The 25,595-nt window shown below is 35.4% G+C and overlaps 1 protein-coding gene across 8 annotated transcripts in view; it reads left to right on the top strand.

The window, feature by feature from the left end:
* The window catches only part of TSC22D2 (TSC22 domain family member 2), a 126,598-nt gene that overhangs the window by 33,155 nt on the left and 67,848 nt on the right, over window positions 1–25,595 (top strand). For 2 of the 8 annotated variants that reach the window (XM_022582741.3, XM_022582742.3), the window contains 2 exons: window positions 14,687–14,738; window positions 15,758–23,110. The exons of 3 other annotated variants lie outside the window; for them this stretch is intronic. In XM_022582741.3, coding sequence (XP_022438449.2) covers window positions 14,687–14,738; window positions 15,758–16,018 — 313 coding nt within the window. In that variant the 3' untranslated portion in view covers window positions 16,019–23,110. Of the gene's footprint in view, window positions 1–6; window positions 12,936–14,686; window positions 14,739–15,757; window positions 23,111–25,595 lie in introns of those variants that run through there. 3 more of the 8 variants (XR_016393112.1, XM_089911014.1, XM_089911011.1) reach the window with 3 other exon arrangements.

The raw sequence follows: 25,595 nt of genomic DNA, 5'->3' as shown, positions 1-25,595 counted from the left end.
GTTCAGTATCAGTTATATGCAGAGTGTTGCAATAAGTAGACCCTTGAGATGGACACAATTCCTGCCTTTAAGGTTTAATTCAAGGGAGAAGAACATTCAGTGAAAACAACAAAAACAATTATTTATGGAAGAGTCAGAGGGATGGGGCCTACCGGCAAGAAATGAAGAGAGCAAAGATTATGTTGGTAAAGCATCCCATTTCATTTCATTCTTATATCTAGAATCTAAATTGATTTAACAAATTTCAAGTCATGATGTAAGTCTAGAAATCATCATAAAATTTTTACATAAATTGATGCCTACAAACTATTGTAAAGTTCTGCCATTAACCATGTCTATCTTACAGAATTGTTATTGCCTGGAATAATTCCAGGATGTGGATCTAGATTGAAATGAGAAGAAGTAGGGAATTCCTTGGTGGTCCACTAGTTAGGACTTGGTGCTTTCACTGCCGGGGGCCCGGGTTCAATCCCTGGTTAGGGAACTAAGATCCCTCAAGCCGAGCGGCCAAAAAAAAAAAAAAAGAAAGAAGTGAGAAAAAGTAGTTAGCTGTTAAAAACTTTTTGCCACTGAAAATGTACATATCTGAGTACAGTTCTCCTTGAGTAAAAAAACCTTGTAACCCTTTAGATTTTATAATACTGCTACTTTATACTTTTCTTTATTGTCCTATACCAGAATTGCTTTTTGACTTAGGTAATTCTAAAGCAGTGATTCTCAACTAGAGTAAATGTGGTTTAGAAGCAAAACAACACTTTATCCCTCTCCTTTGAGTTGTTTTTAGTAATATTTATTGTTGTAATGTCATGTAACACTAAAGAAAGGCATGAGATAGTTTTAGCTAAACAGTTTTTTGGAAGTTTTTATGTTGAATTAAACCAATTCAGTTATATCTCAGTGGCCTTTGGAAAAACTTCCCCCAGTAAGTTAAGATTATTTATATTCTGAACAATGAAATTTTGAGATTCTATCGAGGATCAATAAGAATTTTACTAATGTTCAATCCACATAATGCTGTGCTTAATAAATATCGATGTAAGTTTAAATCTCAAGTCAAACCATTTTTATTAGCATATATTTTGTGACTGCACTGAATCTTTAACATTTGATTGAGTACAAAGAAATCAAGTAAATTTAAAGCATAACTAGGATTATTTCTTTATTTGGGTGAGACATAAATACAGAGGTTGTTTCCTAATACTAATCATAATTTTTATTTGTACATCACTGCTTCATTTGTAATCCAATATACACTGGGATAGTAGACCTTATATAGTGTCAAAATCCAAATTGATCCAAACAATTGAAGGAACAAAAATTTTTTAAGTGTCTACTATTGTAAAAAGTCTCATATAATCCTCACAGTAATCCTTTAAGGTAGTACAACCATGACCTCATTTTACAGATGAGGAAACTGGTTTCAGTATGTTAACTTGGTAGGATCACCTCATTAGTAAGTAGTGGAGTTGGGATTTTAAAACCAGCTTGTCTAATTCTAAAGCCTGTATTCTTAAACCACTTTATTACTCTGAGAATTCAGCGTTTTGTTTCGGCAGCTGCTGAGAGGTAAGCTGTCTCACCCCCACAGTGAAGTGGAGAGCAAAAGAGAGTTAGGCCAAGTGGTAGTAAAGTGATAACCTAGACAGTTTTAACTCTTTAGGGCATTTCTTCACAGTACTTTTCTTGTATTTGTTGAAGATCAGCAATTTAATTCTTTGCTCAAACCCAAACCAACCTAAATTTTTAAAACATCGCAAATGCAAAACATTCATTGATTTATTAAAAGTAAAATAGACCAGATTTTTTCCCTGATAGAATATTCTCTTCATTTTTTAAAAAATATTTTATTTATTTTTTATTTTTGGCCGCATAGGGTCTTAGTTGCGGCATGCAGGATCTTTCACTGTGGCATGCAGGCTTCTCTCTAGTTCTTCTCTCCAGTTGTGGCGTGCGCACAGGCCTAGTTGCCCCATGGCATGTGGGATCTTAGTTCCCTGACCAGGGATCGAACCTGAGTCCCCTACATTGGAAGGCAGATTCTTTACCACTGAACCACCAGGGAAGTCCCTATTCTCTTCATTTTATTGAAGGGTAATGACCATGCTTTGGTGCTGTCCCTTAATGAAGCAACTATCTCTTTAAAAAACCTCATGATACTTTTATTCTTCTGGGTTTATCCCTATTTCGAAACAGTTCCTTGATAACCTCCATTTTCATTTATTACTATCCTTGAACTTTGGGGACAGATTAGGAAGGGACATAAGGTGGCAAAGAAAGATTAATTATTAACCTAGGAACAAAAGCTGGGTTTTAGTCAGATAACTCTAGTGGCTAAAATATATTGTCCATAGAATTATGTTTTTTCTGTAAAGCTATTTTAAATAATATCTCTGCATCTTCAAGAAATGGACATAAATGAAGAGATTAGCTATAACATGAGCAAAAATTACCTCTGTGCTCTTCACTGGTATTTGGCATTTAATATTCAAGAAGATAGTCTCATTTTGACTCATTTGGTTAGGCCTCATCGTGGAAATGGGATTGAGAGGATTTGTTCAAGAATACCTGCTGAGTTGGAAAAAAATAGTACGTGGAATGCTTGAGAAAGAAGAGGCAAATGTGAGGCCATTCAGCAAAAGAAATAATTAGCTTTCCCAAGAAAGGGCAGTTTCTTCCCATCCCATCTTCTACAACTCTTTACCTGCTAGTCTCCTCCAGTGCTTTGGCCCTTATTTGTCTTCACTCTTTAACCAAACTCATCTCTCACAATTTGAGCTACCTACCACATTCTGATAACTCTCAAATCTAGACTTGTCACCAGAGATTACTCTAGAGTTCTAGATGCCTATTTCTAGCAACCTTCCCTTATTTCTCAACCTTCTTTCTTTATTTCTCCACCATGATCTATATCCCAGATGTCTCAAAATTCAAAAGTCCCAAATGTAACTTCAAATTTCTCATTTTCATCTCAGGTTTCTCTGCCACTCACTCCCCATCCCTCAAAAAATCTAACCATCTTCCTGTGACACATTAACTATTTCCCCACTCCTTAGTTGCTCCATGCTAAAAACTGCAGTCATCCTTGGCATTTTCTTTGTTATAGATGAGTCTCTTTCATTTATCATCCCTCTGATTTCTCACAGACTCTCTGTGCTTCAGTTATAAAAACGTTCATTTTCCCTTGCTTAATCCCTGTGACCAAGCATTTGGCAGTGTCCTGCTATCCCTTATTCCCCTTTGCTTGCTTAGGTAACTTTTTTAAGACCTGTCTTGAGTGTTACTGTCGTTCCTTCTCACTAACCCTGCCCCCCCCACACACACACACATACACAAAACACCACATTTGAGTGGTTACAGTAAGTTTCATAAAAAGTCTCTAAAACTAATGATGAAAGAAAAAAAGCCCAATGAGAATAACTTACCTCCGGACACAGCAAATCTGAGGTGAGGCCAGGTTGCAATGTGTATTTGCTAATTCCACATCTAGTGATTTTCCCACTGGTGGACACTATCTAACTTCATGTTCTTCCACCCAGTATTTGTTGAGTATTGGGCATGTGCAGAGGCGACAGATTGGAACTTTTTTTTTTTTTTAACAAAGGTGTCACCTAGAAAGGTAAATGTTACTGAGATTTGGCTATTAGGAAATAAGAGGCAAAAGTTTGTTATGACCTGTTACCTCCAAAGGAATTTGGATTACCTAGGTATATGGATTAGATGTTAATATTAGGCAGCAAGAACATATGGCAAGTGTAGTTTCAGACTGAAAATGAAGAATGAGATTAAGGAATGTTTCCCCAATTATTTATTGAGTTTAGTTAAAATAATAGCATTACCCATGTTTATTAAATACCAAGGAGTGCTTGGAAAAAGTCAGTTTTGCCATTAAGTGTAGGAAGTGGCTTTGATCTAATACAGCTACCTCATGTTATAGCTAAAAAAAAAAAAAAAAAAATTTAAAAAAAAGGGGCCCCAGAGTAGCGAGTGATATATTTAGGACTCAGATTCCAAGTATACAGTTTTTGAGTCCAAGTATCTGTGGCATTCTTTATTAAATGGCTGCCAGCCTCATGATAGATGTTTGTATGGCCAGTAGAGCTTTGTCTGGTAGGAGATAGATGCAACTGTTAAAGCATAGCCTGTGTGGTTAGTGCCATAAGTGTAGTGTGGAACATGACTTACTATTACTACTTCTGGAAGGGTTAGAGAAGCCTTTACAGAAGAGAAAATATTTGAGCTGAAATCTATAAAAGAATGGTAGAGTTTCTACAGTACTTAGAGAGTGAGAAACAGTATGAACAAAGAGAGTAAAAGTAAACCATGGAGGGTCTTAAAGGAGTTTAGGCTATCCAGTTCAAAAGTTGAGCAGGCCTTTGGAACTGGGAGGAAGTGGGGTGGGATAATGTAAAGGTTAGCATTAGAAATTTATACTAAACTAGTTCCTGATTTTTCCCCCCTTTGCCCCATTTGTATGTCATTGCTGAAGAATTCTGAGTTACTTTAGAAATGTTAGATGAATTTAGCTACGTAGGTTGTTTTTATAATAGGCCCACTGCCAAGTGAAAATTTATTCAGTGCTTGTTGGTCTCTGAAATGAAATGCAAATCTTAAGAGCTTTACGTTTTTGTTTTTATTTCCCTTGACATTCTTTTTTTTTCTTTTTGAATTTTATTTTACTTATTTTTTTATACAGCAGGTTCTTATTAGTCATCCATTTTATACACATCAGTGTATACATGTCAATCACAATCGCCCAATTCATCCCACCACCACCACCACCCCCCGCTGCTTTCCCCCCTTGGTGTCCTTTGACATTCTTTTTTATTATGTTCTTTCTCCAGTTTTGTTCATTTTCATATACTTACACCATGAACATTTCCTTAGGTGGTGAAAGTGCTGTGATTTCCTCATAGTCAAAGGGAAAGAATACTATATTGTTAACCTTTTAAAGGACAACTGATCTTAACTACAAAATGGCTGTTAAACATAGTCCTTTCCCTGGAAGACTTTTTCTTAATCTTTATCCTTTTCCTAACAGCTGGAGAAATTTGAACTCATGTGTTTTTAATGTCTTCATTCACATTAAGGATTTTCATTGAATTTTTCTCTTCTATTAAACTTTTGTACTTTGTAAGACAGATAGTCCTTAAAATCAGTGTTGAAAACCATAGATCTTTTACTAAAGTATACAGTAATTTAATCACTAAATTCTGATGTTTTTATTTATTTATTTTTAATTTTATTTTATGGCTGTGCCCCGTGGCATGTGAGTTCTTAATTCCCTGACCAGGAATCAAACCCTCGCCCCCTGCATTGGAAGGGTGGAGTCTTAACCACTGTACCATCAGGGAGGTCCCATAAATTCTGATGATTTTAGAAGTTGGTTAACCATCAGCTTCTATCCCAGCAGACAAAGGAGTGGTTTTAGAATATCTAGAATGAATATATGAAACTATCAATACATCCACTATATTACTTTTCAGTATAACTATGTTATTTAGGTTTTCGTCAGTTATTCTGAACTAGACATCAGTTGGCAAAATTCCTTTCTAATCCCTATCCTTTTTTTTTAACCTCAGGTACCAGTGTACATCTCAGTCTAGATAATTGTCAATCATAATACTGTTTTCCCAGTCTCCAGGAAGTAAATTAAAGTAGCCAAGACTATAGTGTCAAATTTTTAATTTAGACTTAAGCCCCTTGGTTATGTATCCTTCACTCCCCCATAATTATGCTATCATCAAATTGCCTGTTGCTGCTATGTAAACAGTAAAATGAAATCTCTTTCAAAGAGAGTCTGCTCTAAATGTAAGCACTCCAACATTGGGGAAAATGCCACCCTCCTCCTACCCCTTTCTCACACCGTTTTCTTTTGCAGTCTGACTCAGAAGAAGGAAATAACTTTTTCATTGTGTCAAACCTTGTCTAATGTTAGTCTAATAAGAAATAACTAACTAATGTATAAGCTCATTTATCTTAAGTAGATATGATTCCATGTTCTTATTCCATTTAAGTATTTAACTTAGGATAATAGAGTATTAAACAAACTTCCTTAGTTTATTGGACTAAGTTTGGCCTGTAGTGGTAAAATTGTTGCTGTTTTACTTTTGTGTAAGTCTCCAGTCTTTCCAGACTAAATTTTTACATCTTCCGTCTTGACTGTTTTAACAGAAAAAAAAAATGTTTAGTTTGGCTAGTTTTTAAGTTGTTTCCTTGGAGTAGCTCTTCAAGAAAAAAAAAAAAAAAACATAATTATATCAGAATTTTACTACCAAATACTAAAATAATTCTGCCAAAATATCATAACTTTGAAGTGTAAAGAGATCTGGAAGAAGAAGGTAAAGTTAGTATTAATCTTATCTGTACCTTCTTTGGAATTCATTTTTAATACAACATTGTGTAAGGTTATGTAGCCTATTGTATCTTAGATATTTATTGGAGAGACTTTTACTATTTACTTACTAGCATCACTTTGAACAAAAATAACTATACTGGGATTATATGGTATAAACATTATTTATACCATATTTTTAAGTGATTTTAATTCACCCTAAGCCAAGGAAGTAAATTTTACAAATCAGAAATGTTATTTATATTGATTGTTTTTTTGTATGTTAAACATAGTACCTAATCTTTCAGAAGGAAATAGTTCCAAATACAAGTGGAGCTGTTGGTCCTCTTCCCTTTCTTCCTTTCTTGTTTCCTGTCTGCCATTTGTTCATGTCTTGAGTTCACACTGTACAGGGAAATAACTCCTTCATGAGTCATTTTCATTTTGGAATGTGTTTTTCAGTATTCTTCACAGTGTAGAGAAAGTAGTCTTCTATCCCTGTTCCCCTTCTGCCTGCCTTCCAGATAAACACTTACCTAAACAGATAAGCACTTTCTTAGTGTGTGTGTGTCCTTCTAGTCTCTTTATTGTATATACAAGCAAATACAATGTGTATTATCTCCCTCTTCACACAAATGATAATATACACACATCTGTACCTTTATCTTTAAGGATCTTCAAGATACATTGCTTCCATCTCAGTACACAGAAAAGCATCCTTGTGGTTTTTTTTTAATAACTGGCTAGTATTAAATTGAATGGATGACTATACTGTGATTTATTTAACCCCTTCCCTATTGCTAATCAAAAGCCTGCCGTTATAAAGTGTTGTAATGAGTAGTTTTGTAAATACATTATTTCCTATGTATGCAAAAATATCTATAGGATAAATTACTATAGATATTTTTGCATACATAGGAAACTGTATACATGTATTTTTGCATACATAGGAAACTTGTAGGATTGCTGGCTCAAAGAATGTGTTGTGTATAAAATTTATTAGATATAACCAAATTGCTCTCTATACGTGTTATACCATTATACCACTTTGTACCAGCACTGTAAGAGAAGAGAAGGCCCATTTTCCCACAGCCTCACTGACTGTGTATTAAATTTTAGTATGTTTGCCAGTCTGTTAGGGAAATAATATCACATTATAGTTTTAATCTCTATTTTTATTATGAATGAGATGTTGAGTACTTTTTCATGTCTTGTGAATGTTCGTGTGAATTCTACCCATCTTTCTATTTGGGCTTCTTGTCTTACAGATTCCTAGAAGTACTTTATATTTTAGGGAAATTATTAAAGAAGCTTTTAAAAAACTATATTTTGAGGCATATAGTTAGAAAGTCCTCTCCTACTCCTCTCCAAAATAGTAAAGAAATTCTTCCTAAATAGGCCTTTTTAAGGTCATTAATACAGATGATATGGTTGACTCTGGACAAAGGGGGTCTGAGGTAGGAGAGGGACTTTGTATTGATGGTATACTTTTTTGTGTATACTCTCTGAATTTATTCTTTACCATGTATATGTATATTTTTAAAAACTTTTATTTTGAGTAATTATAGATTAATAAGTTGCAAAAAAAAAAGTGCAGGGAGGTCTCAGGTACCCCTTTACCCAGTTCTCCCCCAGTGATAACATCTTGCATGGCTATAGTATAATACCTGAAGCCAGGAAATTGACACTGGTATAATCCACAGGTATAATCCTTTTTTCCTCTTTTTTTTTTTTTTTTTTTTTTTTCCCTCTTTTTAAATATTCTTTTCTGGTCAGGATTTTGACCTGAAATTAATTAAATGAATGTGAAATATGCTGAGGGCATTGGTGAGCAAAGTTTTTATAGATGATAAAAACAAATATCAATCTTCATATAAGTATTTAGCTCAGTTTTTTGTTTTTTTGGGTTTTTTTGTTTGTTTGTTTTTGCGGTATGCGGGCCTCTCACTGTTGTGGCCTCTCCCGTTGTGGAGCACACGCTCCGGACGCGCAGGCTCAGCGGCCATGGCTCACGGACCTAGCCGCTCCGCGGCATGTGGGATCTTCCCGGACCGGGGCACGAACCCATGTCCCCTGCATCGGCAGGCGGACTCTCAACAACTGCACCACCAGGGAAGCCCTTTAGCTCAGTTTTTAGTAGTTCCTTGGTAAAAAGCTTTTTTCACAGTAAGATTGGTTACTTGAGAAAATAATATTTAGTTTTGTGAGTAGCCATTTTCCTTGCTTGTTTAGCATGAATAATAGCTTTTATCATCCACAAAAATCACTTATTTTGTGTTACTGATAATAAAAATCTCCATGGGGCCTTTTTGTGAGTTTTTTAACTCATGAAATTAAACAGGTTGTTTTTACATTGGTAGAACTTATGGTTAATAATTAGAATATGTACAATTTTGAGTTCTTAGCTTAATTTACTGTTAACTTTGTCTAATAGTTTTATTCTTAACCACAGAGGTTTGCATTTGGCCAGAGATTGTCTACATGAATTTTATCTATTTAGGCTCTTTTTTGGAAGTAGGATTGTTATTTGCCCTTAAATTGTGTTAAAGTGTAAATGTTCTTTAAATTCGTCTTACAGAAGGGTGATGGGTTTTTTTTTCTTTTTAACCTTGATAGGCTTGCTGAGCTGTAGATTCATTAGATTTATTTTTTTGCAATCAGTGACTTAACAGTTTCTTTCTAAAAAGCAAAACATACATTTCTTAGAGAAGAGGCAAAATGTTGCCCAGATTAGAATTAAAGCATTTTTAGCACTAATGATGTTATAGAGCTTATTGCAGTGGGGCAAGGGGATTAAGGTTGTAGGTGATTTACTGGAAACAGTACCTGATTCCTGAGGACTGGCCTCCAAGAAAGATTGTAGCTTCAACTTGTAAGTTTAAGAAGAATTGATTTTACCTGGTTTGGGTAAGGGGGCTTTAACATAAGTATTGATATACGAGATTTGCCAACTCAAATAAGTTCTCATCACAAAACATTTTATTTTGTAATTTGGGGAATTCCTGTAGTGGATTTTTAATTGTGTTGTGATTCAACAGAGAAAGTTAGGAGGGTCTTGGAGTAAAGCAAGGTAAATTTTTTTAATAATATTCTGCATATAGATCCATATAATCTTAAGATATCTTCATCTTTCTAACAAACCAAAAGAACCTTTTAGTCCTTAGCAAATAGGTGAACTATACTGGCTGTCTAAAGATCACTGAGCAAGTCCCTTTTCTAAGAAGTGACCTCCCTTGTTTTCAGAGCTGAACCTCTTCTAGGAATATGCTAGATAAGATAAATGGCATATTATGAACATAGTTTAATCTTTGGATCCACAGTTATGGTTTGACAACTAACATTTGGTACTTGGTTAAAGCACTTTTCACAATGTACACAACGCTGGATTTCTTTTAGGCCATTATAGATAGTTGCTTTCTTCCTTTCACAATCTGACTGTTATGATAGGAAAAGCATATGTTTTGACATTAATTAGGTTAGGTTTTAATCCTCTCCCTAGGGTTGTGTCTGAATAAGTTACTTGGCTTCAGTTTCCTCAGCTGTAAAGTGAGAGTGTTGCTCAGGCTTGTAGTAAGGACTCACTTAAACAGCGTGTGCTGCCATGAAGTGGGCAGTCATTTGTGTTCTTTTCCTCTACCCTGTTGCTTTGTTAATAAGCATTTGTGGGATTTCCCTGGCGGTCCAGTGGTTAAGACTCAGTGCTTCCACTGCAGGGGGCACAGGTTGGATCCCTGGTCAGGGAACTAAGATCCCACATGCTGTGTGGTTGTGGCCAATAAATAAATTTAAAAAAATTTTTTTAAATAAGCATTTGTATTGAGAAAGGAGAAGAAAGACAACGTAGCCAAAATGTAATAGAGAAGAAATTTGCACTATTTTTATCTTAAACAGTAGCCATGATGTCTCTGTACACATTAATAAAGAAAAAAGTTGATTTCTCATAAAAAAATTTTCTTAAATATGAGATCAAGTTAGCCTAACTGTGTCACTGGTTTTAAGTTTTAGAGAGGCAAGACGGGATGATTTGCAGAGTCACTGAGCTGAGAGCATGGATGAAACAGTTAGCCTATTAAGAAGGATGCGGGCTTCCCTGGTGGCGCAGTGGTTTTGAGAGTCCGCCTGCCAATGCAGGGGACACGGGTTCGTGCCCCGGTCCGGGAAGATCCCACATGCCGCGGAGGGGCTGGGCCCGTGAGCCATGGCCGCTGAGCCTGCTCATCCGAAGCCTGTGCTCCGCAACGGGAGAGGCCGCAACAGTGAGAGGCCCGCGTACCGCAAAAAAAAAAAAAAAAAAAAAGAAGGCTGCAAATGTAAGAACCTTGTGATGCCGCAGCAGAGGTTTCTATCTGGCCTCTTGTCTTCTCAGTGAGGTTGCAAGTAATCTATTGTGATAAGAGTAAGCAGGCCTGGGAAGAAAAGCTGTGGTGGGGAGCCAGTTGGGATGAACTAAAAGATGAACAGCATGGAAATCCAATCTAGCTTGGTGTGCCATTGATACTTTTAAGTTTTACTTTTCTTATGAATGTGATTGTAATTTACTTTATTTAAACACTAAATTCAAGCTCATTTGGTTCTTTTGGGAGCCGCAGTTCCGGTAAATGAAAATTCATTATATAAAAAGTGATTTAGTCATTCTTTTTTTCCCATAGTTCTGTATTTCTGTCCGTTCCCTCCATACCCACAGTTTTTTATTCATCTAGTAAATGCTAATCCAGTTATGATTTTATTCTAAAAGAGAGACCCATAGTAACAGAATTATCCCTTTTTATATAGCCCTATGTAGTTTAACAGAATAGTTACAAAGTCTTAGGAAGCCTTCCCTTAAGGAACTTAAGTTCAGAAACTGGTTAATCATCTAGTTATAGCGTGGTGAATACAATAATAAGAAAGAAAACAAGGCCTAATACTATAACATTAGGTCAGGGAAACAAGTGAAAGGAAATTATTCATTCTGCTTCAGCTGATCATTCTCATTTTAAAAGAGCATAAAGCCCAAACCACTATGTTGACTTTGAACACAATGGAAAATTTGTTTCCCTCATTGAAACAATATTCTTAAACCATGTTCTGAGATCTTGAAATAGAATACACTCTTATTTGTTTATATTTAAAACTACCATATTGGTATCTTTATTAAAAATCAGGCTATTTAAGGCAGTGGTTCTCAAACTTTAGTTTCTTTCAAATCACCTGGAGGAGTTATTAAAATAGATTTCTTGGGTCCCACCTCAAAAGTATCTAATTCAGTAGGTCTGAGTGGACCCGAATATTTACATTTCTAACAGGTACCCAGATGATGGTGATGGCTCCTGGTCCAGGGACCACACATGGAGAGCTACTGATTTATTCAAACTCAGAAAAATGTAATGGCTTCCTAACATGAACCAGTAATCGTTTCTAATCCAATTACTATCATATTGACTCTTTCAGTATGCATTTGAGCTCCTATGTGCCAAGCACTGTTCACTTCTCCACAGAGGTGAAGAAGATAAGCCACCTCCCTCAAGGAGCTCAGTCTAATAGAGTTAACAGTGGTAGTATTATTTAAACTCACTTAATCCTCACAGGAGTTTTGTGGATTGGGGTATATAATCCTTATTTTAGGTAAAAAAAAAAAAAATGAGGTCTAGAAAGGTAAAATAATTTCCTAGAATTCACAGTGATTACATGGAGGAGCCAGAATTTCCTGGTTATGCACTATAAAAAGTTTGTGATGATTTTAGTGGGCCACAGAAGGGATGGAATATTTGGTTCTACCTTAGGAAATCAGAAGGTGTTGCAGAAGAGGTGGCACTGAGCATCTTAAGGAACAAGTTAAAGATAGCCAGATGAATTGGAACTGTGAGCATTTCCAGCTGAGGGAGCAGTTTCTGCAAAGCCATGGAAACCTGAGAGAACGTATGTTCCACAGACTGCAAATAGCTATGTAAGACCATAACACAATATACCACATGGGGTATGAGAGGAAAGGAGACCATAGAAAGCTGAGGTCAAGGTCGTAAAGAGTTTTGTATACAAGGCTAAGAAATTTTTTTTAAGTAGAGTTAGGTTTTTTTTATTATTACTCTTCTAATTTTCATCTCTAAGCCAGTGGTTCTCAAAGTATGATTTGTCTGGCAGCAGAATTGGCATCACCTGGAAACTTGTTAGAAATGCAAGTTCCTGGGCCTGACCCCAGACCTACTGAATCTGAAAGGTGGAGCCCAGCAATCTGTGTTTTAATAAAACATCTAATGACTCTGGTACATGCTAAAGTTTGAGAACCTCTGCAGTAGGTTGTAGGATTCTTGATAACAGCCTTCAGAGTGGCCAAAGGTGACTATAGTGATAGTAATTGTATCTCTGACTGATTTGATTCTGTTAAAGTACAGTGTTTAACAAAATTGGAATAGTAATACCTTTTAAGGGAAACATATCTTCAACATGATCCATTTATACTTTGCAAACCTGTTCCTCCGTAGCAGTAAAAGAGATCTGAGTCAGGACTAGAGGTTATTATATCAGCAAAGAATAGGATGCTAATTATTGTTCCTTAGCTGAGGGAATGGTTTGGAAACTGACTAGGTTTTGTTTTAATTATCAAAAAAGAAGAAGAAGAAATAAACCTTTTTTAAAGGTTTTTGAGGTTTATTTGGGTTTTTTGTTTTGTTTGCTCATTAATATGTAAAACTGGTGTTAAAGTTAGCATTTAAGATATCCTATTTAAAACTGATGTGTTAAAAGAATTGAATGTATTTAAGTCATGAAATGACTAAAACTATTTCATTTTTTCCTTGACATAGAAGTAAAAAATAAAGTAGAATCTAGGATTCTCAGGCAAATTCTAATCTAAATGCCTATCACTATCTTTTTTGCCAAATCATGACCAGTGTTTGGTGAATTTATCTATGTGGTGTCTGAATTGAACTTTACATTAAAGTTTATATAGTTCTGTAGTTTTTAGTTACATGAAGCCATACTTTGCTGTCTACAAGCATTTAAAGCCTAACATATATAAGTATTTATTAATGATCTATATATCCTTTCCAGTTATTAGGTATACATAAGCCCCTTTTCATCTTAGCAACAGCAGCAAGAAGTGAAGTAGTATGCTGTAATTAATGTGCTTAATGCACAGATAAACAAGCTTAGTGTTTTCCACGCATTGACTCAGGATTTAAAAGTTCAAAGTCCACTGAGGCATTGACACCAGCCCCTTCATTTTACAGATGAGGAAACTGAGGTCCAGGGAAGTTAAATAGTTGATTACTGGTGGTCATATAGGTAGTGAGTAGCAGAACCAGGATTATAACCAGATCTACTTAGATTATAATAAAAAAAGGCACCACTACATCAGACAGGATATTTCTGAGGCTCAGTCTGATAGAACATTGAGGGTCCACATCATCTAAAGCAAAATAGTCTTCAGATATATTAGCACCTAAATTTAGCACTACACACTAAATGAAGAGTATGTAGTAAAAGTTTTGTATAAAAGTGGTTTAAAGACCTCTTTTTGTATTGATACAGTAGATTAACATATCCTATTTATATTTACAAGAAAATCTAATAACTATTCTTTAAAGTTTACAAAAACACCAAGAAAAGGATATAGATCCTCGCTACATACATGGGAAAATATAAACTGCCAAAGAGAACAATTATTCAGCCTCCTGTGTCATTATCACAGAAATGATAAGGTGATATTTAAACTTGGGATGTACTTACCAGCTAGACTATTTCCAATTATCTCTAGGAAGAATTGGTCTGAACCACATACCTTAGTAGGTGATTTTTGCCAGCTAGTAAACTACAGTCAAAGCATACAGGTCTGCCAGAATGTTGAGTTCCTTGTTAACCAACCCTGCAAGTACTGCTTGCCCAGAAGCCCTCTGAATCATTTTTACAAGCCAGTTTTTAAAATTTAAAAACCAGACATTAAAATATAAAATCTATAGTAGAAAAATCATCATCTGAATTTAATGCAATAAGTAACCACTGGAATTTCTACATGAAAGGCAATTAGAATATATAGTTGGTAAATGAAGAGATGTGGAGGGGGTACTGTTCGTTCAAAATGTATCTTAAGTTCACTGAATTGAGAACTCCTGGATAGAATTGGGAGTTACTTTTTAAAGTAGCATATATATGTCATTGGCAAATTAGAAGTATTGAAACTACAAAGATTTTTACAAGCCATCTGTTTATTGAGATCATTTTCAAAATGAGAGCTCTGAGTATGAAATTGTGAGAATAGACTAATAATCTATTTTAAATTACTATTTTTGGTTTTAAGTAAAACACAATTATTTTAAGAGTTGGAAGGGAGCTTACATTTTTTAGAATAATTTAATGAAATATTCTAATTTTTTCCAGTGCATCTGGGGGAGGTGGTGTAGCCATTGACAACAAAATAGAACAAGCAATGGTAAGTAAAAATTTATAGTCCTCTCATTTCAGAGATTGTTGGGTTTCATCAATTCTAAAAAACAAATACCTAATTTCTTTAAACCAAGATGACCAAAGTGTATTTTTTGATAATGAGATTTGGTTGAAAATGCTAGAATGTTGAGAATTTTCAGTCTATAAATACCAGTGGAATAGATATTTCCCCTACTTGAACATGTTACATTTCATGCCATTTTGGGGAATATACATAATCAACATGCATTTGATCCCCTAAATATCTCAGCATCAAAAATAATTTAGAGACAAAAGACTAATAAAATGAAAACTTCAGCTGGAAATCTTTTCCATCCTTTGGTTATTTACAGTGACTCTTTTACTCAGCTTTAATAAATAGACTTGTTTCTGTTGATTCTGATTTCTGCTATTACTATCAATTTTTTGGTTTTCTCAAAGATATTCTACTCATATTATTTAAAATATTTTGATTCAAGTTATTAAAACCATAGATCGATTATAAATAAAGGCCACTGGTCTCAAACTATTTTGTTTTTTAATCCTGAGGTTCTAAAGTTGGAAATTGCAGGTCACTTCATCTCTTAAAGCAGTACTATAACTAGTTTATTATCAGACAGTTTAATATCCTTTGTTCTCTTCGTCTGACGTCTAAATATATGATTTTAAACCTTTTTTTAAATTCTAATCTTATATTAATTGACAATTTAAGGAGCTGGTATTTTTTGAAATCACTCCAAACTTTGAAAATAAAATCCTGGGCTTGCTGCCCTAGTTGGGAGCTAGATTTTTTCTACCCCATCTTCCTTAGTGTCAATCAAGAAACAGTAGAAACATTAAAAGCAAGAGCAGGAAAACTATATAAATGTAGTTTAAATAAACTATATTTATAGTATAAATATAAATATATAAAACTATATAAATATAAAACTGCCTGATGTTTATAAGGCACCAGGTAGGCTAGAACCAAATAGCAACTCCTTTCCCTTTCACTCTTTTTGACATTCCTAATTTTGTTCTTCACAGGATCTGGTGAAAAGCCATTTGATGTATGCAGTAAGAGAAGAAGTGGAAGTTCTAAAGGAACAAATAAAAGAATTAGTTGAAAGAAACTCTTTACTTGAACGAGAAAATGCACTGTTAAAATCTCTTTCAAACAATGATCAGTTATCCCAACTCCCAGCCCAACAGGCCAATGCTGGTAGCACTTCTCAACAGCAAGCAGTGATAGCACAGCCTCCGCAGCCAACGCAGCCTCCGCAGCAGCCGAATGTGTCCTCAGCATAAAGCTTTCTTGCCTCATTAAGAAAAAAACTGAAAGCAATCTATCCTTGTGTGCCACTGGTGTTCTTTCCACTTTATACGAAAGCAAGTAGCCATGCTTCAGTTGTGTGTTTGGCCTTTTCAGTATTAGACAATCATTCTACAAGAGCTTTTCCTCTCTTTGAGATGTCATGCAGTGCTGTTGATGTCCAGTTTATGTCATCAGTACACAAGGAGAATAATAGACGGGGTGTATTAAAGAGAGCAAAGTTAGCATTTTACCTGGTGCGCGCGAGTGGGGTCTTTTAAGAGCTTTGGTGGCTCTCCCATGTTTCCTATTATCCATGGATTTACCCTGAGCCTTCCTATCGCATTATAAATAACAGTTCATCTAAAGAGCCACTTTTCTTTCAATATCAGTAACATTTGCCTACATAAGTTTTCATTTATTTGTGTTTTATTTATTACAGGGCTGCTATTTTCATAATGTACATGAACAATGTCACAGAACTTTTTTAATTTTTTTGAATAATTATAAGTATCAGTAAAGGAATTGAAAGACAGGATTGCATTTAATAGATGAAAGGCAATAATTGAACAAAAGAATCCTGGCATATTTCTAACACTAATGGCAATTTACCTTCGGTATTTATTTTCAGTAGTAAAGACCCAGCTTGAATGTAAATTTTGTATAGTGTAAGTATGAAGAACATAGTGCAACTGTACAGGTAGTCACCAGTTATTGTGATATAATAAATAATTGGGCTATTTTGATGAAGAAAACTTTGTTCATTTGTTTCTACTTTCTAATAGAGAAATTGCCACGATTCCTCTGCTTTTTGACATTTCGTATGACTTTTTTTTCGGGTGGGAATAAAAAGCTGTGAAATTGTTCAACCTACTTTGTAACCAAAGAAGCAAAGCTGTGTAATGGAGTTTTGTTTTTGTTTGTTTGTTTTTTTTTTTTTTATAATGCACATTCTTTATGTATTTTTATTTAGTGTTCTCTCGGTCACAATTTTCTTTGCTGTCTAGCATGATCTGCATGACCTATAATCTTTGAACCACTTTCGTACCTCATGTTTTTATCCAGCACTCTTATTGTAATATGTACTAGTCTGTGAACAATGTCAAATAAAAAAGAACGAACAGGTAGTATGGTGGAGCTGAGCTAGTGTACTATACACTAGTTGTAAAAAAAAAAAAAAAAAAATAATGAAGTGAGCCATCTTTTTGTTCATTTAAAATGGTGTTTTGAATTTCGTATGCAGAAAACGTTTTGTTACATTGCAGATTTTAATGTATTTAATAAATGCAACATGCAGATTAAGTGCAGTGTATACTGAGTATTTAAATTAAAATGTACATTTCATAAATACAGTTTCAAGAGAAAGCATCATTTTGTGTATACTAACACATTAAGTATATGTCAGAAATTGATGTATAAATATATATTTTAACACATTTTCTGAAATTAAACTGCAGTTTTGTTGAAATATTTGGCTCTATATGTGTTCAAAATTTAATTTGATTAGATTTGTATTTTCAGAGTTCCAAATATTCCTTCAATGAAAACCTATGTTATTAATGACTTAATGATGGTTCTTAAATTTTCCAAGTAAAATAATTTAAAGAATGCAAGAATGGTGAGCAATATTTGTACTCAATATTCATATTATGTCAATGACATTTAAGTAGGAAATCCTTGTCTACCAGAACTTTTACTTGAATTCAGAAAGGTGCCTGTAGAAATTAACATGCTCTGTATCTATAGCCAACTAGCTAATCAGGAGTTAATAAGAATCAATAGTTAGGTCTTTGCATTAAAAGAAGATAAATAAGTGTTCTTTATCTATCTAAAATTAAAACTTAAATAAGTCACAAACTAAATGCATAAAATCAGAGTGTACATGGGATTTCCAATTATTTTATATTCTAGTTAGGCTGCAGGATATATTCACTAAAAACACAATTTTAATGTTAATAGAACTAACTAAAGGAACTAGGTACTTAGGCTTGAAGAAGCAACCTAAAGATATGAAGTAAGATTTTTTAATAGAGCCATCCCAGGTGAGCTAGAAAGTGAAACTTCCACGTTAGAATGTTAACCAAAAGGCTCACCGGGTGCACCCCTCAAGTGCGAAAGTGTGATATATAATACAGGTGGAAAAAAACGTATTAGAAAAGGTTGGGGTTTATGTGAAAATATAAATTTTGGTGTTGGGGGTAGAAAAACACATTATAAATGCTAAAGTAATAGTCACAAAGGAAGTGATTAATATGCTTTAAATGGTAATTAAAAGCAATTATTACTACTTCTACATTAAAAAAAAATCACAGTAGAAGAGAGAACATGAATAGTTCACAGAAGAAGTAAACGGCAGTTTCTAAAGGTTCACCCTCTAGTAACCTAAGAAATACAAGTTAACATTTAACAAATTATTTGTCCTTTAAATAGCAGGACCTAATGTAGAAAGGCAAGCTTTCCTGTGAACTTCTAGAAAGTAAGATGGCAAAATGTATCGAGCCTTAAGAAACTTTTCAACTTAATGACATGAGAAGATACTCAACTACTGGTGCCATGTTCAAAACATGCAAAACTATAGTAGTGCCTGTCCTCTGCTTTCCCAACTCCCCCCTCCGCCCCGCTTCTCTTGTATGACCCATCCCCCACCATACAACCCCAAAAATATCTGTGAAAGGAAGCCTGTACATCCAGACCTACTCTCATGAGGCATGCCCCCAATCCAAAGTCAGGGACAAACTTAAGGGTGGGAAAGCTATGTGCTTTTCAGCATCAGATATACTGTATATTTGAAAACAACATCAAGCATTCCTCCAAATGATTAGGATATTAAGTAAATTTCAGTTTTTCCTCAGATATTTAGGGTCTCTAGTTAGCTGGAATATTAATTTATTGAGATGCCAATTTGGGAGCACAGTCTTGTATGAATGCCATCTGTAATCTCGGTGAAATGCTCATAGACCAAGGTGCCACATAAGTGTTCTGTTGGTTTACTTTAACCAACCACAAGATCATAGGTGGAAAATATTTCTGATACGGCAATGTGTCTTCAGTACAAACCTAATTTTCCCCAAAGAAAAATCATTTCAAGTAGCTACAATGTGATTTTATAGCTTGATATACACCTCCCTCCCCCCAAGAAATAGAGCGATTGTGAGATATTAAATATACGGTTACTCTCATAATTTTTTGTTCAAAAATAGCTGGATATTTCCAATGTTCTGAGCTAAGCATAAATAAGTATAAAAACAGGAATGCTTTACCATCAAGCCCTCAGCGATGGGTAATTAAAACTTCCATTATTCACAAAGAATTGTCACAGGTCAGAGATTAGGGTATTTCTCCAAGTTCCAAACCATAGTCACTTCTGGACGTTTAAAAAAACGGGAAGTGGGGAGGGTGGGCGCAGTATCCTTCCAATTAAAGTAACCAAAATACCTGTTCATGAGAATTCATCCTTGTAGAGCCAGAAATAAAATATCACCTAATTTTCTGGAAACCAATTTTTAAGATGGTCTGAAGTCACATTAAAGGAAGCTTTATAGCTCAGTGGCAGGCATTTAGTGACATGACTCAATTCTCTTCAATAATCCTTTAAAAGGACAAAGCCCAGCCCTCAAGTTTCAGAGTTTAATTACGGATATAGACAAACGAATAGATATGATGCAATAATAAAGGCTTGTTATACACAGTCAAGGATGGCTTTGTTAGGGAAGGTTTCTTCAAGGAGGTGACATGTGAGTCTTGAAGGTCGCAAAAGTAAAACAGTGCTCAGAGGCTTAAAGGAGAGCATAAGCAAAGCTCCTTGAGAAGCCACAGAACTGTTCCACAGGAGGCACGCAGGCAATGACTGTCTCACTCACCTGAGTAGTTTGGCATCAATTTGGAAAACAGGAATGATTTATTGAATGATTTTAAGCAATGGGATTGTAATCAGAATTGCATTTCAGAAAAATTAATCATTCCAGTGGCACATGAGAGGTAGTTGGAGAGCTAAAACTAGAAACTGAGAAATAAGTTAGGGGAGACAATCCAGAACAGAAATGATGGATAGGCAAAATTATATAGGCAATCTTGGTTCATGAAGGAAGTTTGTCTTGAGTTCTTCTGTACCATTTTTCTCTCCACGGTGAACATTCCATTCCCAGCATCAGGTACCTGTTATTTCTTGCTCCAAGGAAAGATCAGAGAACTCCAAGTCTTAGAAAGCTTAAGACTTTTCCTTCCAACAGCCATATATCTCTGTGAAACGAAAGCCTTTGTTTCCTGTTAAAGGAATTTCAAGAATTTAACAAAGGGGTAGGGGGGACTAGAGGAGGCTTAGCTGTCCCTTTCTGCCTCTGTGTAAATCCAGCCCTAAAGGTAAACCAAATTTAGTCCTTTTATAGTGGATTAGGATTAGAATGGCCCAGAAGCATGAATTCAAAGTCTGCCCCTCAGAGCTAGCCCTTCCTCCCAAGAAAGGATAATACGGGTTCTAGCCCCACTGCAGATACTGACAGCCCGTCAGAACAGGTTTCGCTAGGCTTTAACCTTTCATTCTTTGACACAATTCAGAAGGTTTCTTTCTGCCCTATGGGCCCCCTGCGTAAGCAAAACTGGACCTTTTCTCCCACCTCCTCCTGCCTGGTAATCCATGTTTTTATTTTCTAGCAATACTAATAGTGTATTATTTAGTGATGTGTATTTGCATCCTGTTTTTCCCTTTTTGAAGTTCCAGTATGCATTCCTGTTTCATGTATAGTTCACGGAATTTTTAATGGTAAAATCTGTTCTTTAAATGCAAGTATTCCTTTCGTCAGTAGAGAGATTACTGTAAAGTGTAGTTTAACGATTTCCTTAGTGGTCTGCAATTAGGCTGACGTACTGTGTTCACAAATAAAAATGCTAAGTAAGGCACTATACAAAGTAAGTTAAAGGTCAGAGACATCCTTTTTTTTTAAGAGAATCATCAAAAATAAAAGCAAGACAGTCTTTCAGGATTGATAATGGTAAGGTAAGGAGCTGGTATTTTGCACTGGCACAATTTACTTGGTCACAGAATTTGTTCACCACACTTGGGTGGTGAGTTAGCTTTAATTTTCCTTCTCCTCACCAGGGGAACTGAGAGTTTAAGTAGTTTGGGGAATTTTCCCATAGTCTAACGTCTTGCGTTGAGCTGTAAAACAGAGCAGGAAGTTTATGGGCTAAGGCATTACCCATGAAAGCCAAAGCTACCCCTTTGAAAGAAGGAAGGAAAAGGTGTGCTAATTCACATGGTAAAAATAACTGAATTTTAAAACGCGGCAAATGTCACACTTCTACTTTCCTATAAAAAAAGTTAAGTTTACCTTCTTTATTTCCTTCTTTTGCATGCCTGAGATATTTCTGTATAACAACTGTAAAGTATGCTTGCCCACTGCGATCCAGAATGTTTTCCAGATCACAGTTCTTACTGTCATTTAACAGGCAAGCAACATACCTATACATAGATCATACCTGAGGAATTCCACGAACAGCAAGGGAACATTTTTCTCACACTTGGGCATGGATTATCAGGTCAGTGTCTAAATCTAGCGTTCCTACTTTTAAAAAAGGAAAAAAATATATATATATATATAAAATTTAATCAGATGGACAGAAAAAAATAAATATGTATAATTTCGTGATGCCCCTGAAGTAAAGGCTTTGTTTTTGAGAAGCTTGAGTTTTATTTTTTATTTTATAGAAACATTGTTGAAATGCAGTTCAATTCTATTTCAGTTCAGGGTTTGCACCCTGTACTGGATGTTTGGGGATAGAAAGGTGAATGAGACATGATTTGTGCACTCCAGGAGCTCATGGTCCAATGTAAAAGTAAAAGCTAGAATGTCACATTGGTTTTTTCAAAGTATATGTCACAGTTTGTGGACCTCAGATCATTTGTTGAATGAAAGAAAGGTTCTTATAAATGAACAGTAATATTGCCGTGCCACGTGATACCATTTGACATTGCCAGGAAAAAACTTTAAATCACCAAAAAGCTTTAACATCAAATACTTCTAGAAAGAGGGGAGCTGGTAAAAAGGATTCCATCTCTATATTTAGCCTGTGAGGTGTCCCCTAAAAAAAAAGAACTAATCTTAAAGAGAAGTTTACACATTTCTTAATACTCTGTAGATAACAGAACTGATTTAACTGAATAGAATTTGTGTGTTATGAATTACATCATCGACTGTCTCATGAGGAATACATTCATTATCTTGGCTGATAAAATCAGCTACCGTTCAATGAACCAAGTTAAGAATAACTCAGGTACCTGATGCCAAAATTAAATCTGATAAAGCTGAGAATCCAGAAATGAACACAAATATATATTGAGTAAATGATGAAAGTGACATTTCAAATCAATAAGGGAAGAATGGATTATTCAACAACTAGTATTAAGACCACATAACCACTTGGGAAAAACAATTTTAGATCTCTAACTCACAAAAATTAAATTCCAGCCAGACTAGCAGTGAGCCTTATGCTTTTTGGTCACATACTCCTTTTAGAAATATCCTTGTGAAAACGCACGTGAGCAAAAAGGTTTACAAATAGGTTATGAAGAGATGCCCAACTTTAGCAAAATAAGGGGAATGCACATTAAAACACAAGAAACTATCTCAGATCCAATTGGCAAGTATTTAAAATAAATATGAATCAAGAGTGTGGGGAAACAGGAATCCTACATTGTTGGTGAGCATATAAATTAGCATGGCCACTTTTAAAGGCAGCTGAGTGGTATCCATTGCAATTTTAAATTCACATGCCCTGTGACCCAATAATTCCAATTTTTAATGAAACACACTTTACACATTTTTGTTCACAAGGTGGCTTGTATAATGATGACTGTTGTACCTTTGGTTGTAATAATATAAAATTGGAAAAACCAAAATATGCCTCAAGGGGACGGAGCATGGTACATGTTATAAAATACTAGGCATCAATGAAAAAGGAGAGTCCTACATGCACTGACATGAGATGATCTTTAAGATAAAATATTAAATTTTTTTAAAGTTTAGGGGAAAATGGAAGGACAATACATGAAATCCACAAGATACCATTGATGTTAAAAAACACACCACATCCATTCACATACACAAATACTGTATAGTGTACATCTTAAGTACCTAATTGTGTATTATAAAAATGTACAGAGAAGCTCTGGAAGGGTACTAACCAAACTGTTCACAGTAGTTTGGTGGAGTGCATTAGCTTTACCTGTAATGTCTGATGTTTTTGAGTATGCATTCATGTATTGTTTGTGTAATGACAAATTAATAAATTAGAAATAAAATCAAATAGAAGGTGTTCTCTTCTTGTCGCTGCTAAAGTCTCCCGTGGTACTCTGGATCTTATCATCTCCAGCCTTCTCTCCTCCCCACGATTGTTTTTCCCCCTCTCTCCCATTCCTTCTACTTGGCTCTCTCTTCTGGCTTCATCCCATCAGTACACACAGAGGCTGGGAATGTGCCCCCTCCAGTTGCTTTTCCTGTTCCTTCTGCCTTTCTACTTCTTTCTCTTCTGCTCACCACATGTCACATGCAATCTGGTTGGGGTCCCCATTGTGACCCCAACCATTCTTGTCATGGTCGCCAATGGTCACTTTTCTACTACAGTCATTCCATTCAATACGTTTCATTCTTATCTTATTGAACTGTTTGACGTAATTTCAGTTTCTTATCACTTGTTTAGTCTAGTAGATAGTTTTCTACCTCTTCGTTTTCCTCCTTTGCATTTTTGTAGGGGTTTCTCTTGTATATATATATGGCTGAATTTTTTTTAAACCAATCTGTCTTTGTTTTTTTTGTTTTTTTTTTGACGGGGGAGGCGGGGCCCACTCTGCACAGCTTGCAGGATCTTAGTTCCCCGACCAGGGATCAAACCGGGGCCCGCTGCAGTGGAAGTGTGGAGTCCTAACCACTGGACCACCAGGGAAGTCCCCAATCCGTCTTTTAATAGATTAATTATCTGATCCCATCTATTATCATTACTGGTACATTTGGATATATTTCTGCCATTTTGTTTTGTGCTTTCTCCTTGAAATGCTTTTTAGATTCCCCCCCCCTTCCTTTTTTCCCTTTTCCTGTCTTTTAATTGATTGTTTTCTTATTCATTTTTTATCTCCTCTAATGGTTGGGAGTTATACATTCTATGTCCATTCGTCCGGTGGTTTATCTTACATTTTTTTATCATTGTTTTGTGGAAATTTTCAATTATGTACAAAAATAAAGAGTATAATGAATTCCTACATACCTATCACCCAGCTTAAACAGTTATCTAATCTTGTATTATTTACACTTGCACCCATTTCCCCCATGATCCTCTGGATTATATTGAAAGAAATTCAAGATATCATAACACTTAACATATTTCTAAAATATAACATTTCTAAAACATAAGATTTCTTTTTAAAAAGAAATAACCATAATACTATTATCCCACTACAAAATTAACAATAATTCATTAATATCATTAAAAATAGAGTTAATGTCTGTTTTCCCCACTTGTCTTAAATTTTTTCATAGTGCATTTGTTTGAATTCTAATCAAAATAATGTCCATACATTGCAATTGGTTCGTATGCCTTTTAAGTCTCTTTTAACCTACAGACTCCTCACTCCCCTCTTTTTCTCTTGAAATTCTTTAAAAATCAGAGTTTTTTGTCCAGTAGCTTTCCCCAAGTCCAAGTTTTCCTGATTGCATTCTTGTGGAGACATCTACCCCCGTATTTCCGGTAAATTAGTAAGATCTAGGAGCTTAATCAGATTTGGGGTCATATTTTGTCAAGATTAACTCATCAGTGGAGGTGTATACTTCCATCACATAATGTCTGGCTGTCTCTATTTTGTGATTTTGGCGGCCTTGATAAGCAGCACCTAGACCTATTAGCCTGTTAATTCTCTCATTCCTTCTCACTTATTAGCAAAACACTTCTCTAAAGAGAAAATTGCCCCTTTCAGTTATTCAGGGACCCTGAGGTACAGTTCGTATACGGAACACAGGGACTTAATTCTTTCCTTTTATTTCTCAGTTTTCAAAATAATAAGCTGAGTGTCTAGAAAGGAATAAAAATAAATAAGGAGTGATTGAGGAAGACTTCCTCAGATATTTTATTCTGAGAAGGAAGGGAAAATAAAGTGAGTTGATTTGGGATGGTATATTTCAGGTGTTGGTAGGGAGAAACCAGGAAATAATAACCCCAAAAAGTTGAGGATGGGAAATGGCAACCTGAAGACTTGTCTGTTTACAGCTGAGTCTGGAAGTAACTTCTGAGTCAAGAGTACCTTGAGGGAATGTGGGAAGGAAGCCTATATCTGGGCAGAGTCGGGGCTGGTTCAGAAGCAGCAACAGCGACCAGAAAAAGCAGGTCAGGGTGCCCTGAGGATCCAGGGAGTAAAGAGTTACACAAACGAGCAATGGATTATTGTGTGCTTAGTCTCTGCCAAATGGAGACTGGAGATACTCCTCTTACAAGCTGACAACAAGCCAGGAAGTTTCCTAAGAAACACAGCATGGGATGGGTAACACTTAGCTTATGCAGCACTACTTCTAAGCAAGGCAATGAAGATCC

This window comes from Delphinapterus leucas, chromosome 4 (genome assembly GCF_059928025.1).
Source record: "Delphinapterus leucas isolate spDelLeu-1000000601 "Yukka" chromosome 4, BTC_Dleu_Yukka2, whole genome shotgun sequence".
NCBI lineage: Eukaryota > Metazoa > Chordata > Mammalia > Artiodactyla > Monodontidae > Delphinapterus > Delphinapterus leucas.
The sequence above is the reverse complement of the archived record's forward strand: the minus strand, read 5'-3'. Positions and strand labels throughout refer to the sequence as shown.